Source organism: Lissotriton vulgaris, chromosome 7 (assembly GCF_964263255.1).
Source record: "Lissotriton vulgaris chromosome 7, aLisVul1.2, whole genome shotgun sequence".
NCBI lineage: Eukaryota > Metazoa > Chordata > Amphibia > Caudata > Salamandridae > Lissotriton > Lissotriton vulgaris.
This window is the reverse complement of record NC_141695.1, coordinates 1188796752-1188813932: the sequence shown is the minus strand read 5'-3', so window position 1 is coordinate 1188813932 and position 17181 is coordinate 1188796752. Positions and strand designations below refer to the sequence as shown.

The following is a 17181-nucleotide window of genomic DNA, read 5'->3' as shown; positions in this document are numbered from 1 at the left end:
GGTCTCACAGGGCTACAATACCGCTGCACTCCAATACCCATTGATGCCCTTTAGGCATTGACACTCTATATAGAGAGGGTGAGTGGTCAAGCATTTCTTCAAGAGGTGGACTGGGTTTGAAACTGAGATTCCGTGTGACACGGTAAATAACAATCAGTAACATCAATGTCTATTCTGATCTCAACTTGGGAAAAAACACTTTATTTAATAGGCCAGTACAATTGGAATATAAGCAAAAAACGGAAGGTGCCAGCGATTTCAGGGACTGCGATACCACTAAACCATTATTACAGCATCTGAGAGCAAGGTGTGAGATTGCCGATAACTGTTGTACGAGAGCACACAGTTCCTTTGTCTTTAACAAGAGAAGTTAAAAAGTTCTGAAAGCTGAGAGAGGGATGCAGATACTTGGACCGAGCTCTAGTTCTGGACCATCATGGGTACCACACTGGTACCAAAGCTAGAATAAAAGGTATCGCCCCTTAAAGTAAGAATCCTGACAAAAGCCACCACCTAAACAAATAGGGATCTATCCAGCAACATCTCTTGTGTGCCTGCAATACCTTGGTGGTAAAATCCTGATTGCTCCAGAATCTGGTTAGGGGCACAGTGTCAGTGGAGCTAAGCAACTGCTTGGAGACTTCACTGGTTGTCCTATTTTATGTAAAGCCTAGATGTACGAGCTAGCCAGTACTCGCTAACAGGTTGACAAGGTTCATCATTGCTTACGTGGCCTGTGTCGTACAATTCAATGGTTCTGTTCACGTTTTTCTGATGGCAGAGGCAACCAACCATGGGAGTCCCTAGTCCATCAGGACATTAAGGGTTGCGTCTTAAACATGACTATACATGTCAATAGGTGCAAAAGATAATTTGATTGGTGGTGTGAAGTCCATCTAATTTTGGGTCTTTTGGAGCTGAAGTTGGGGAGTGCAGGGTACTCTATTGGTCAAAGATGGTTCAGGGCACCCTTCGTGTCAATGACTAGGAATGTCACAGCTCCTTTGCTCAGATAATATTCTGGCCTGGTTCTTGGCAGCTCAAAGAGCAGTTGAGTTGTGCCAACCTTGTGGTTCAAGTTAAGCCAAACAGATGTCCTCATGAAGGTTCAGTTGGTCGGTGACTTGTACAAATCTTCTCATTAATCAGTCGGCTCCACATGGTAGGTGCTGTCCAATCTCTCATGCAGGCAGGCAGGAAAGCTTCTTCTATCACAGGTTACCACAGCAAGGCTCATCTGTAGACACAGGCCATTTGGATGGACAGCCGAACCCAAACACAGACTGTACAACTGGTCTGTTGTTTACTGTAACACTGTGTACAGGCCTACTCTGTATTCAGGTGATGAAGAGGAATAGCCCCATATATTGGTTGATGAGTCCAGTACTTGCATTATTTTGATGCCCAAAGCAGGATGCTAGAGTGAAGCAGGGGCTTCCATCATTCAAAAGCTATCTAGGGCTTCCATTTCTGGAGGACAATTTTCGGTTCTTACTTTCCACATTCAGTGGCCTTGTGAGCTTAGCGTCCTCAGTGAGACTAGTTTTGATTGGTCCTACCTGTGATGCGATTTGGGCTTAAACACAGCCTGGCATCTTCTCCCTTTGCTAAGTGTAATGGCTGCAACGACAGGAATGAGGAACAAATGAGTTTCACACAGGGCAGGGGAAACCCACTCAGCGTAGGACGGGTTGGAGATCTACCCTTCCAATAAAGTGCAACACGAAACAATTAACTAGGAATTGGAATAGTGTTTGCCTACCAGAGTTCTTCAACTCCTTGAATTCTACTATCCCACCAATAACGGACTATGTTAATGCGCTGGAAAGAGCTATCTCCAACTGGCAACTACGTGCATGCGAGATGCATGCCCCGCTAGAATGGAAAGAGCGGGGCGCCAGGCGGCATGAAAACTTTATCTGGTTCATCGCAGAGTTAAAACTAGTAAATCTTAAAACCCACCAGGCAGAAAGAAAATGGAGGAGAAGTTATTCCCCAACGGAAAGGAAAGGTTACGATAAAGCACTCACTGAGTACAAGGCAGCCATTGTGGAGGCAACAAAGGCCTTCTATACTAACAGGGTACTAAGCTTGGAAAATAAATCTAAGGACACTTTACAAAATAGTTAGAGAACTATCCAGTGCAGACTGTGTCACCCTGACCATTTCCCTCACAGGTCCTGTGTGACAACTTGAGCACCTACTTTGTCGATAAAATTAAGAACATCCAAAATTCCTGGTTCCTTGCCCATTGGCTAGTGAGCCCCATGAAGAGTATTCTTTACAACAAACTTGCTTTCCTGGTTGCTCCAGGCTTGCTCCAGCTTCCCTGCAAAGGAGAAGCGCCACAGACCTTGCTGGTCTGCAACAGCGCCAATCTCGTGGGTTGCGGTTGCCAAGGCTTGTTGGGTCCAATCCGGATACCGACACCGCAGTCAACTAGATCCTTCGTGGGACAGCTCGAATCCAGCGCCTGGTCATCGTCGATGCCTCGTGGACCTAGTCGCTGAAGAGACAAGCTAGACTTTTTCACCTGAAATCACCCGACATTGCCTGGTACCTTTCTGGTCACTGGCTAGTGACCCAGACTCTGTCCTTTCTGATTTCAGGTTCTTCAGATCTTCGATCTACCCTTGCATCCACCCGGACACTTTTCCTCTGGTCGCCTGCAGCACTTCTTTGCAGCTCTCCATTGAAAACGACGACGAAACCCGACCTGAAAAGATACCTAAGCACCCGGCTTCCCTGGGTGAGGTAACACGAGTACTCCGGTGCTCCTGTGGGTCTTGACTCTCGAAGTGTCCTAGTTTAAAAGGGTTCCATCGTAGTCCATCCAGAAGTGTCCTTAACTTGTATATTTGTAACTTTTACGATCTCCATAGAAAGTCAATGGTAACCCGCGTCTGTTTAGACACTGCACGCGTCTCCTGTGGGCCTCCTACTTCCTAACCTTTGGTTGTTTAGAGTAGCCCCAGCGATTCCACAGGTCCCAGGCCTGCTTTCTAATTCTCTCGTGGTTCTTATACCACTATTTTAGTATATGGTTTGTGAGGCCCCTAGGGCATAACGTATAGTGTGCAACTTATCGTATATTAACTCAGTGACTTGTATTGTATTTTTACCTCTGACCTCGTAAAGAGTGCAGAGGGGTTGTGTTTAGAATAAATACATATATATTTGATATATACCTTGTGTGGTGTCCTGTCATTTGGTACTCCAGGGATTATAATTGGTAAAACAACTTGCTTAATACGCTCTATGAAGTCTTAGCCTGATGACTGCTGGTCCATGCTACCACTAGGATAGCTTTCTATAAGGTTGACTTTACAATCACCATCAATAAGGGTCGATTAAACTGGTGCAAGGTGCCCACTAGAGCTAGTGGACATCATATGCCAGGCTAAGTTCTCACAACATGTTGCTAAACTTCTTTGTACCTTCAATGGAGACACCAATTTCCTACACCCCGATCAGGCAGGCTTCAGACCAGCACACTCCATAGAAGCAGTCATTGTGAGTGTAGTGGATGATCTGAAAGAGGGTGCAGATAGGGGGTGCACACAAGCCCTGGTCATATTAGACCTATCCACTGCATTCGATACCGTTGATCACACCATACTAGCAGATAGAATGGAAGCAGAATGCTTGAGGGATAAGACACTGGAATGGATGCTCTCATTTTTAGGGGGACGTACCCGTTAGGTTGCCCCCTTTCGCCTTGGCTTGGGTCAACACCACATGTGGTGTCCCACAAGGCTCATCTCCTTCACCACACCTGTTTAACATCTATATCAGCCCCCTGATTCATGCCCTACCATCCAGGAGAGTGAAGGTATATAATTACACTGACGACATGTAGCTGATTTTTCCAATTGACGAGACAGAGGAATCTAAGGTATTCTTCCAACGTACCATGCTCTTTATTAAAGACTGGATGAGCCGTAACTATCTCAAACTAAACTTGGATAACATCGAGATAGTTGTCTCTAACAATAGACTTGATAAGTGGTCGCCAGCTCAATGGCCAGCTGCACTGGGCCTACCTACCTATCCCTAAAAATTTGGTTAAAAGTTTAGGGATTAAAATCGATGCCAAGCTATCCATGCACGAACAGATGAACCTGATCACCTCCTCTTGCATGTACTATTTAAGGACATTCAAGAAAATCAGGAAATATTTCAGCAGGGAAGCAAGCACGATGGTCATGCTTGCCATGATCATGTCCAGGCTGGATTACGCTAACGCCATCTACTTAGGGCTTCCTGCAATTCAGACCCATAGACTGCAGCTAATACAAAATCAAGCAGCCAGGCTGGTCCTTTAGGAACCTAGACATTGTCATATTAAACCACGTCTGAAGCAATTGCATTGGCTCCTGGTGACTCAGCGGTACACGTTCAAGACAGGTTTCTTGGTCCTCAGTGCCCTCTGTGAGAAAGGCTCTTAATTCATCTCTGCTAAGATTTCAAGTATGTACCCAAATGTAATCTCAGATCTGCAACAATGGCTATGCTAATGATTCCAAGATTCAAGCGCAAGAGAATGGGTGGTTCCAGTTTCGCTGTCCTTGGCCCCACTCTTTGGAATTCCCTGCCAATAGATATTAGACTTATACCCGAGTACACCAATTTCAGAAAAAAACTGAAAACCAGGTTATTCCCTCTAGCTTATTGCTAGTAGCCCTCAGTAAACCTCTCCCTCCCCCTCAGCGCCAAGAGACCTTTTGGTATACGTGCGCTTAACAAATTCCCCAAACATAAATAAAGTAGTACAGGTTTCAAAGAGAAGTAAAATAATCATGTATGGATCTTTCTATGTTCCGAAATGGGCATAGCCAACTTGTACAGCTTGTTTGATGTACAGTACTAGGTTCAAATGAGCTCTAGAATTCACCAGTCCAAGCATGAACCACACATCCCATGCACACATGCATCCTTCATACGTATTCCAGACTTTAGGAAGTCCAAGGACTCCATTTAGGTGGGAAAGAAGGACTTTTGTTGCTGTGAAGAGCTCATTGACAGTCTCTCAATAGAAGTATATTTGAAAAGAAATACCCCTGGGTTATAATCATGCAGGCACTGCTATCAGTCACTGCACAGACCGGGTTCAGATGAATAAACTCTCCTATAGAAAGGAGGTGCACTTGGAGTGTTCCCTTGACAAAGCCTGCATGGAGCATTTCCAATGAGTTTATACAATTGTCAAGCTCACCAGAGGAAAACCGAAGGTAAATGATAAAAATGCTGCAGAGCAGGACAGCACAGCCTTACAAAGCTAGGTGACTGTAGTACCAATAGTACTTAGCAAATACAAAAGGATGATGGGCAGAGTGCTGAAGACTTGGCTTGGCCGTTCGGACTAGACTGTTTCCATGAGGAACAGGATCATGACTGATTTGCATATGGCTGGGTCTGAAATAGGTTGGTGAAGTGAGCTAAAGAACGATGATGGATTCAACCCAGATCTGTGACTGGGGGAGAGTGTATGAAAAGTTTCAGCGCTCCGTCCATCATCTCCTTGGGTTTGCTTTGTTCTCCCTAAGTTCGCCGGGTAAGACGTGGGTCCCTTGCTCACTTTACCACTGGATTCAAGCTAGCCTGGCTGATGAAGGGTGTTACCCCGAAACCGGTCCCAGGATGACCTGCCAGTTTGGGCTGGACTGTTCCCATGGGGAGCACGACAAAGACTGGTTTGCATATGGCTGGGACCAAACTGAGGTGAATTAGTAAGCAAAAACCGATGGATTAAACCCATATCCGTGACTGGGGATGAATGTTTGATTTGTTAAACATTCCGTCCATCATCTGTTCTTTTTGCGCCTGTTTCAATAAAGACAGAAATTCTGCCTTGCGCAAATCCCAGATCCAGAAGACACGGTTATTTTCATGCAGAAAATCATTGCCACACACTGGGACAACTCCTGCTATCATCAGTTCACATGTCGTTCCACTTTCATTTCCCCTGTCCCATTTTCAACTGTCTGCTTAACCTCTGCATGTCCTCTATTCCTCTTCACAGAAACACTCGGACGTGTCCCCATTATGGCACTGTCTCACATCAACTGTTCCCCATAACCTGTCTCACTCATCTGTCCTCCTCTTTTAGGCTTTTCTCGCTGTTTGCCTTCTCTTGCTCCCCTCTGTACTGTTCTGCTCACAACTCTTCCCATCATTGTTCTCCCTTCACTGATCTCCTTTGTTATTACCCCTGCATTCAAACACCCCTCGCCTATTTGTCCTGCTTCCATCCTTTACATGTCGCCAGCATTGTGTTGTGTGGTTGCTCTGACTCGTGTCTTTCTTTTTCTGCAGATGGTACTGGCATGCTGGGCCGCATCTTCTTTGCATGGATGAAGGGGTAGGTAATATTCTCACTGTCAGGGAGGAGTGACGGCTCCTTACTAGGTGACTTCTACTTTACTTTTCTTCCCTGATCCACTGTACAGTATAGTATTTTTCAAAGAGTTTTGTGGACGCCAAAATGCCACCTTCTGGGCACCTCTAAGCACTAGTACAGAAGGCGGTGCATTGTATTTGGAAGTGGAGGCTGAGGGTAGAGATGAGGAAGACACCTCGCAGTACACTGACCTGTCTGGGAAAGTTGTATTGTATGAATTCATGGTCAACACTTGGAGTGAGAAGCATACGATTGGGTTGGAACACTCTGCTTCCCAAAACAATATTATAATCACTTGAGCGGGTCACCCTTGCTTTGTAAATCCCATTTTAATCCGCTAGGTGAGCGAGGTGTGGGTCCGATGATGAGGCAAGCCACAGGTGGTACCTGTGAGAGAGGACCCAACAATATATCCTATAAGATGTATCGATCTACAGATTCACCTGGGTGATGATCTCACACTTTGATGCGATATACATTGGGCTACGCAACAATCTCGCGGATGAAAAAAGGAATTTAGAAAGCAAGGGAGACCCTCTCTAGTGATTGTAATGTTGTATGAATACACTGCATATCCTCAAGACCTGGTGATGAAAGTGTTGACATGAGTGTGGTTTGTAAAATTCCCTGCACAGGATCAGGCACTGTTGTGCAGTGTGAGAATCCCGCTTAGTCTGCACGAGTTGTTGTACATAAAATCACTTGGGAGAATTAGCTTTATTGCACTTTGCACATATTCTCCACCAGCTTTTTTACTCCCCCCCCCCCCCCCCCTACCATCGCGAGTTTTCTGGGCCAGAATATGGAGTTGTACATGACTGTGGTTTTACAGTTCTTGCATTAATGAGGATTGTAACTAAACCACTCGCCGCCTTTTGTTTGGTCCTGCTGCCTCTGTAGTGAAGGAGAGGAACTTATCTTTTTGGACTTTTCGGTAAAATATCATTTGGCAGTGGTTTGGTAAAGGTTCTTAAAATGTTCCAATACAATGTTCTAAAAGTGAAGTGCCCGGTCTCGTCCTGGCAGCACCTTTCAACTGAAAATTAGAGAACATTTTGGGGGAAGGTGCTGGAGGGATACATCGTGAAGTCTACCTCTAAAAACACTATTGGTTAAAATGTGAATAGAGTTGGGAAACCCAAGACTGAAGATGTATTTGGATAAAAACTATGCAGTGGCAGCCAACCCGAGAACAGGCAGTATTCTTAGCCTTTGGCACTGAGGAGTGCAAACATGTTGTGGCCACACCGCACTGCATGATGGCGACAGACACCTTCTAGTATTTGGGTGCATAGCATAGGTCCAAGGGGCCCAAACCCATGCCGGATTGTCAGCACAAACACTGATCATTCAAAAGAGTTAATATAAGCTTCATTTTTTTTTAATTTCTGTAATTTTTTATTGTATATAAAAAAATATATATTTACATGGAGCATACATGAGTAGCGGAAAGAAAGAGGAGGAAAAGAAAAAAGGAAAAGAAGGCGCCGGGTGGGGGGGGGGGGGGGGTGGAGCAATATTGTCCTGCAATAGTTCGTTCCTTGCCATGGTGCGTGGAATTTGAGCATATTTATATAATGGACATTTGTATTGGCTCTGTAAGATGATACAGCCCGATTCCTCATAGCTATTACTAACCTATTTCTTCTCTTGCAGGAGCAAGCTGGACTGTGATGCCAAGAAGTGGAGGTGAGCGGCATGGGGTAAATGGGGTAGGGTGAATTCGGGTAGGTTGGTTGGTAGTTGCAGACCTACTGAACTCGGAATTGTACCAGGTAAACATAAGTCATTACAAATGCGTGGTGTTCTGGCTCACTGTGGTTCCTGCAGGGGGTGGAGTGAGAGAGTAGTTTCCCTGGGATAAGTACTTGTCAGTCGGAGAGGCGCTGTAAGAGGTCTGTGCAGATTAATAGCTTGTTGGGGCTCATTATGCAATTTGGAAACAGACGGTTCGAGGCATATGAACAGCAGATCACAAACTAGCATTAGATCGCCACCTGGTGTTGGGTTCGGATCCTTGCACCTTGTTGTTGTCATGGAAGAAAACCACGGAATGGAACTACGATACAGTAGGGTCTCCATGAGATCAGTTCATGCTAAGCTCACAAACACGTCCTCTCCAGAGATTTGTTGTTGTGCCTACATTTATCCAAAGAGCAGCTCTAAAAATGTAAATCGAGTGACAAAATATCATCCTGCAATAATGTATCCAGGACAGTGACTAGATTTGATATTTTAAATACATCCAGGTCACTTGAAGCTGGGTGTTTGAAGTTGTGGGTTAAGAATGATAAATCTATACTTACCTATTTATACATACTTCAGGATATTGTGACAGTCGATATTCTGCATATGATGTTTAAAATGAGATGATGTGGTAGTACAGTAAATTTTGTATCAGATTGTTTTTCCACGTAGTCAGTCTGTGGCATGTGTGACAGTGTTTGGCGTGATTCATTTCGATCGTGCAGCTGATTAATACACAGAATATAAGGGTTCGTTTCCATGAGATGTTATTCAGGCTGTAATGCAGCATCCTAGCAGCTTCGGGTCTGAAGGTAAGACCTTGGATACCTCTGTACAAGCCTGACTTTATTTTTGTAAGTTTCTAACTCCTTTTTAGCTTGCGTTCCCTTCAAGGGTGTTGGTATGGATTTGATTCACTGCTCCCCTTTGACCTCAGTCCCAGGAATATTGTGTTACAACATGGAAGATCTTGCCAAGCCTTTGGGTTGCATCCATTCGTGAGAGAGGGTGACTTCTCTGGCACCTGTAGAGCTGCCTTACACCTGTACCATGACAACTGGAGAAAACAAAATAAAAATATCGTAGAGGGCTGCACATGGTGCTGCCTGATTCAAACAGTTAATGGGCTACTAGGGAGGCGCTCAAAGGGGTGTAGCTATCATTACTGCAGCAGGTGCAGTGGTGCAGGGACCTGGGGCTGTGAGGGGCCTACTGTACCTCCGTTCTGGGTGTCTTTTGCTATCCAGCTGGTGGTTGGAGGGGCCGCTGTACTTGCTAGCATTAGGACTCATGGCATCCTTGCCATGCCACTTCATAATTAAAGTGTTGCGAAAACACAAATGAAACAAAAGCCATAGTACAGTTGCTGTGCAGTACTATCCCTGAAGCAATCAATGGGGCTGCAGGTAATAGAGTGCACGTTTAATAGTGTTGCAAGGATCTGCAGCAAAACGGTGTACATCTGGGAAGCAAGTCAGTAGGACACTGAGATTTACACAACTTGAAAGGAGTTGTAGTCCACAACATGGACACGAGGAAGACTCTAAACCCGGACTATAATGGCAGAATTCTGGATAATGCAACAGAGAATGTCTTCAATAAGCAGAAACCAAACCCCCTCACAGGCATGGTGAAGTAAGGCGTTATCTAGCAGAGAAAAAGAAGGGAAGCTGAAACTGGATGGCGTTGGCAAAGACTAAAGTCACCATGGTGCTACATGGAACAAATTAACAATGTGGCTTCAGGCAAAACCTTTGAACCAGAGTTTATCAGGATGCCAAAGATAAAATACCCTGCCCAGGAACACGCACCAAATGAAGACCATTCCTCGTCCTGTTTACAAGTGATGCACGTTGCCAAACTTGTGTTCTGCAAGCATGCTGCGGCTGTCTGGTAGGAACACACATCTAGTATTGTTCAGAAATTTGTCAGAATTAAACTGTAGGAGGGATTTATTTTCTGGAGCAAATCTTTGTGTGTTTTGTGAATAGTTTGGCATTTCTTAACTCAGACCAAGATTCTGTTACCACAAGAAGTTACATTTAACATGTAACGCACTCTGAAAGACAGTACATGAATAGTGATCACTTTGGACAGGCAGCGGAAACTGCCAGGTAGTGACACTTAGTCACCAAAAAGCCACATCAGTTCAGTTTATTTAATATTGATTGCTTATATGTTAACACCTGATACAACAATAGGTAACAACATTTTAAAACCAGAATCAAATGCGTACATCTTAGTAAGAGAATAGTTGAAATTCAATTACCAAAACCAATAAAAATTAAATGGCATATTTATTCCCACATCCTGTAGCATTCATTAAACTCATTTAGTAAGTATCGTACCATACTGATGGATTCCATAGGGGCCCTATAAACACATCTGAACTGCACTCCAGCATAGCAACAGCTTTTAAGGATGTTTGGCAGTGTTTGTCCTGTTAATAGCCAATTGTAGAAGACAACCACGCATGCTTGCTGCCGATTGGTCATTGTATTGTCAAAATGTGATTGTTGGGTTTTGCTTATTTTTTACGTTCCTCAATAAAGAACTTGATGTTTTAACTTCCAAACTCCAAACTGGCAGTTACCCACACATGGGCGCCAGCCCTTGTAAGCGACTGAGAATCTTGTAGTTCCAACATTTACACCAATGAGCTACCGACTCCAAAATGTCAAAAGTGTCTTAATCTGAACTGTTGAAAGCTCCGACACACCTTGGGTGCCATAGCTAGAATAAAGATCATGGCCAACCTGCTTAGTGCAATGGATGCAAATATCATCTGAAAAATTACACTCTCTTTTTGAAGCCTTCATGATAGATTTTCTAGTCCACAACTAAGCAGATTAACCCCCAAGATTCTTTTTGCTCTTATTTCCATGGATTAGTTACCAGGTAGGTTGCAAGATCAAGGCTACTCTTAATAGTTATGGATTCTGTATTCAAACGTTCTGAAACCTGGGCTATAACCGTATTATGCAATGACATTGCTAATTTAGGACCATGTTGTCAACCATCTTATTTATTTTGCTAATCATTTCTTGCAATTTCAATCTCATGACCTGTCTCAACCTCTAAAATCTTTCCAAAGGTGTCCTGTCTTAACCTTTTAACTCTTCTGCCCACAAGATCTCCCGCCTTCCTCCAATCCCTCCTGTACCGACCTTTTTGATCACTGCTGTTCCTTAACCATTTATTTCCTTTAATCTGTCCTGTCCTCCTGATCATTCCTGACTGCTTCTGTGTAGTGACCTTTCCACCCTCTCACCTGTCTCATTCTGTAACCGTAGGCTTTTCGCTGATATCCTCAACGACCTTGCTATCTTCATGGAGATTGTGGCTCCAGCTTTTCCAGAATTCTTCACTCTTATAGTCTGCGTCGCTGGGCTGTGCAAGGTAAGAGCTAACACCACTGGGTTCGGGCTCCCAACAGTAAAGCCAAGCCTCCGACCTATATTTAAACTGAACAAGTGCCAATACTGTTTCTTATGTTTTATGATCCAATCTATACAATTATATTGCAAACCAAGACCATATGTGCACCAGCCTGCTAGTTCTGTCTGAATTAATTCAGACATTAATTCAATCATAAAACATAAGAAACAGTATTGGCACTTGTTGAGTTTAAATATAGTGCTAGGTAAGAGGCATTGGGAACTGATCCAAGGGTACAAAAAAACCAAACCCACTGCATTTGTTGTAACGTTTCACGATAAACAAATCGGATCTATGGCATCTGAAATATCTTTTTTTTCCTAGTGATCCAATAAAGCTATCAGTCAAGCAATCAATGTTATCATTGGCTTTCCACCATAAATAACTTGGGCCTGCTGATTGAACATAAGCTTTCTTGCTAGAAAGCCATTGGGCATACAGTCCTAAAATTACAAAAGTATACAAACCTATCGTTGGAAAAGCAAATACTATCTCTCTTAAGAGAGTCTAACATGGATTGTCAGTGTGCAAATCTTCTATGTCCATGGCTTGTCAGAGGGGATAATCAACACGAGATCCCTTGCCTCCAACGATAATTGGTGAGATTCCATATAACGAAATACTTTTCTGTAGACTTTAATTGAGAGTATTAAAAATCTACCCTTAATCCCTATTGACTTTAACATAGACGTTTTGCAATCAATATGTCAGACCTGCTGCCTTTATTGTAACTTTTCATTTTAACACCTTCGATGCTCATGACGAGCTCAGCTCGTCATGAGGTACACCTCTCGTACACTCATGACGAGCTGAGCTCGTCATGAACAATGGGAATACATCAAATGTCAGCACAGGAGGGGAATACCATCAGCATTGATGGTGATAAACAACCTGGCCTATAACATTTACCATTGGTTTGCTACCATACCCAAATAAGACCAAATGTGTTAGCCATGTGTTTTCCCACTAGGAAATAATCCGGTATACCATAATAAAATTACAAATATGTACTAGGTTAAACTTTCCAAAACAATTTAAAATCTCACCCACCAGAGCTTAGTAAGGGTTACCATAGTGGGTCACCAACACCGTTGCCCACCACTGTACTCTGAGACTCAAGGTAACAAAATGCCTGCCTACAGGGTTTGCCACAGAGTAATAACACTCTAAATATATCAGGCCTTCTGCCTTTATCATAAATTTCATACCAAACCATCAGGCCTTTAACCTTAATCAACTGCTTGTCACTACAACTTGCTCAGTCTGTCTGTATTCAGCATAAGATGTCCTTCAAAGCACCCATCGGTATGCCACAATAAAATTGTAATTAGTACAAAATTAGAACTGGCAAAACTATATCAGAACCCCTCCAAGAGGGCACACATCTATCGATTGCCTACTACAGTAATCTGCAAAACTCTGTGTAACAAAATACCTGCCAACAGGCTTTAACTTGGTGTAATAACTATCCTTAAAAGCCTATTGCTTTTAACACTTTTAACATGGAGTAAGTAAATCAGGCCTACCTGCTTTGTTTGAACCTTTCATTGTAAACCGATCACACCTAAGGAATCTGACATAACTTTTCGCAGTTAACCTTTAAGGTCTATAGCCTTTATCATTGGCAACACCATAACCAACACGGGCCTATTCAAGGGCACATAAACTGGCAACCACCAGGGTGCTGGGACTGGAAAATGGCAATGCATTCCTTACCCCATCTATGTTGCTGCAAGAGAAAAAGAAACACTGTAAATTATCCACTTATCTAACAGTGTTACAGTGCAGCGTGTTCCCCTGAAAGGAGGTCAAGCTAAATCGATTCCATTTAAACTCAGTACTTTGTGCATATTAATGCGAATTCTCTACGCAGCCACAATGCTACTGGCTCCGGCAGCGTGATAAACAAAGTAATCACAGCTGTGTGGAGGGGAAACAGTTTTTCTGTGGAAGCATGCAATTACTGCCTAGTAAAAAACTGTACTCCTGTTCTCCAACATGTGGGTTGAGCCATAGCTCCTATCTGTAGTACTCTGAAAGCTCTTTTTTAGGTTGAACACACAAGGTCTACCAACAGCAGTGCTGTCAAGGCAGATCCAAAAAGGAAAAACGCTTAGGTGTGGTACACCTGACTGTCTTGGAAATGGGACCTGAAATTAAAATTTTGCAATGATGGGGAAAATAGTTTTATTAGTACTTTTTTCTCACAAGATTAAAAACAGGATCCACGTTGATTATGACCTTATCTGTGTCTAGAAGTCAACACATTTCTTCTCTCAATATGGTCCCAACAGTAGGGCCTGGGTCATTCATCAAGATGAAAGGCCCCTTCAATCTGGCACCGTCTTTTGTTGATTAATATTATGACCCTATTTGCGTGAATGTAAAAGGGTACAAATAACCCACCCCTGTGATTGTTTTTTTTTTTTTTTTAATTTTTTATTACCCTTTAGTTGGACAGGCTCCTGATAAATTTTGGTAAAATAAAGAAAGTCAAACCATGCAGTTGGTGAAAAACAACCACTTCCTGTTAACATTCGAGGCGGGCAGTTATGTTAGCAAAAAAACCCGTTTAAAGGGCATTCTGACCAACAAATGATGGGGTGAAGTTGCACATTGACATTACACAGTCTATCCCTACATCACTAACACATACACACACAGTTTAATCAACATGCCTTGAATAAAAACTTGTCAAAACTATGTTAGTCATTCTTAAATTCTCCGGATTGGCTTGTCTATTATGAATTCATTGGTAGCGGTGACGGAGACGGGAATGTTATAACGCAGGTGAAGTGCTGGTCAAGTTGAAAGATTTATAGAAAATAAAGTTTTGACCTGGTGGAGCACCATAACATTCAAGTACATTTTAAGAAACTCGTAGTTCTTTCACTAATTCATATTCATACCTCAAACAGATCCAACTACTTAGGGCCTGGCTCCCTACACACTGTCTTGTGTGCGAGTCTTAATGAGTGCAAGCTTTTAAGCTTTTCTAGTCTTATACAGTGATGGTCCAATAACAGTGCTATTGGCATTAGCAAAACAAAGCAGAGCGCCACTGTGTATAATAACGTTAGCATGTGGAAGTGCATGTTGATCCTTCCAGGCAAGTGATCCTGGTTTACGAAGCCCAATTATATGTAACCTAATGTGGCGAGATGTGCAATAGTGCACTGCAGCGCACAAGGACCTCCAACTCAAAGTGGTGTATAACTTCTTCATTGTAAATTGCCATTGTGTGATATATTGGTGGGAGGCAATGTACCTAATATTATATACCTTATTACAATAGAATTTTTTTGATATTGAGTTAGAGTAAATGATAATAGACGATACTGCCATACTGGGTATTATAAATGTAACAGGAGGCGGGACTTTGCACATATTATGAGTTTGGGGTTCCATTTGATCTCATTTGCTCTTGGGTTCTAGACTGGGTCTTCTTCCTTCACTTTGGAGCTGCCCACTTTATGAACCCCGCTATATACATAGCAAAACAATGTGTGCTAATCAGGAGCCCTCAAAGTTGCAAGTCAGGAAAAGCCCTGATGGCAAAAAGCCTCCAAAGATAGATGGAAGAAGGTGTTTGGATAAAAAGATCAAAAAGCTTAGGTCGTGTGTGCGCAGTACATAATCCCTTAAATACTCTATGTTTATTCACTATTCATTTCACCCGGTCTAAAAAGGGTCTAAATGTAGGTACACTTGTGAGTCTAGGAGTGTTATACTTAGCGTGAGATTTGAGATACACATCTTGATTATTATTTCTGGCTCTGCAGATAATAATTATTGTTTTTTCTCCCTTTATTTGGTTTCTTAGGCATCTGCTTTTCTCTCAAAACTTCTGAATAGTACTTCAGTTTTTCAGAAATTGGTAGAAAGGTAGATTTCTTGTAGGGCTCCAAAATGATGTCTACCAAACATTAGTAAACTGTCTCGATCTGTAAGTTTGTGGAAAACTGCAATCTGGAACTAGCTGTCCTTTGCTATGAATAAGAGATCCAGGACTTGAATACTGTGCTTGTCCACGGTTGGTGGAAACAGAAAGTTGACCTGCACATCCTGTTTGTTATTATAATGATCCTCCCTTCGTCACTGCATCTAATTAATTTACAGCAGATGGCTGTCAGATGACTTTAAGAATGACTAAATTGGCATCCCACGCATGATGTGTGGAGGTCACTAAACATAGTATGTGTTAGTAAGGTACTAATAGATTGTATAGTGTTGATATCTGGTAGTCCACCACATCATTTTGTTTACCTGACCAAAAAGTTGGGTCAGGATTTTCTAATAATGAAAAAAAAAATGTTTCAGGTAGTACAACTTGCCTCCCTTGAAAGCTTAAAGGACACGGTCTATTTAACCAACTGCATGACTTTATTTCCCAGCAGGTATTAAGAACCTGCCCAATTAAGAGCAACAAAACACAAATTGCATGTGTCAGTAATTTACCCCCATTTATAGTCGCACAAATACAGATATAACGGCCCTGTGATGAAGCATGACCCATTTGGTAGGTGAGGGCACCCCATCCTTTTAAACAAAAGCCAGCCTAATGAACCACACCTGGGTGTTTGATTTTTTTTTTCCCTTGGTTGTGATAGTCACTTTATTTTAGCACTTTGTAGTGAGGTGATAGATCCCAGCCTCTATTCATTATAGGTTAGTTTCCTCTTACCCCTTTGTGATGAATATTTTTTACCTTCTGGAATACAATAAATGTCATGCTGCGACTGCACACTTGTTTCTGTGCAGCAATGGAGGCTGCTTCCTTAACTATTGCTGCTAATGCCCTAGTGTACTGGTGACTATGTGCTCCTCCAAGGTAACTGTCCTAAGCTATTTTCTGACTGACCAATAGTTGTAGCTGCTGCACTCTCTTTTAATTTAAGGAAGTCATACTTTAACAACTCTAATTTGCTGCTTAATTAATGTCTGCCTTCACTGTCCCAGACTTCAGCCAATGCAGTGTACTCCCTCCAGGCAGGAAAAACCCTCCTCATCCAGTACCTGTTAGTATTTTACATATTATTTACATCTCTTTTACTCCAGTGCATCGTGGGAGTGGCTGGTGGTGCCACACGAGCAGCGCTCACCATGCACCAGGCACGGCGGGACAACATGGCAGATGTATCAGCTAAAGATGGCAGCCAGGTGAGCTTTTCAAACTGCAACGTGATATAACATAACTAAGCAAGTTAGTCCGCTTGCATTAGAGGTCTGTGAATAATCAGCACATAACAGGTTTAGATCCTTTCTTCGTCAATTTAGGTGTCATTTAGAGGATGGCAAATGTCATGTCTGTCAACATCACAGTTCCTCAGCCCTATTTAGTGCTGGGGAATGGCTGGGTTTCTGTGGGTGGGTCTTCAGCCCGCTCTGCTGGTGGAAACCCTTGAACTCACAGCCCATCCGTAACTGGACAGGCAGGTCAAGGAACAGATGCCTTGCCCTATTTAAGGCAATTTAGCACTCACTGGCTTTCCTTGCCTGTGTCCACCAAGTGAGGCATGGCCGAACCAGGTAAAGAAGACCATTGGTTGCCCCAATGGAGAACATTCCTTGCACATTAGGCCACTGCCTTTTTTCTT

General features: G+C 42.9%; 1 protein-coding gene across 3 annotated transcripts in view; it reads left to right on the top strand.

Annotated features, from left to right (window-relative positions):
- Positions 1-17181, top strand: part of RUSF1 (RUS family member 1) — a 222548-nt gene that overhangs the window by 124050 nt on the left and 81317 nt on the right. For all 3 annotated transcript variants that reach the window (XM_086931664.1, XM_086931665.1, XM_086931666.1), the window contains exons 5-8: positions 6316-6361; positions 8057-8089; positions 11440-11545; positions 16643-16744. In XM_086931664.1, the coding sequence (XP_086787790.1) occupies positions 6316-6361; positions 8057-8089; positions 11440-11545; positions 16643-16744 (287 nt within the window). The remainder of the gene's footprint in view (positions 1-6315; positions 6362-8056; positions 8090-11439; positions 11546-16642; positions 16745-17181) is intronic.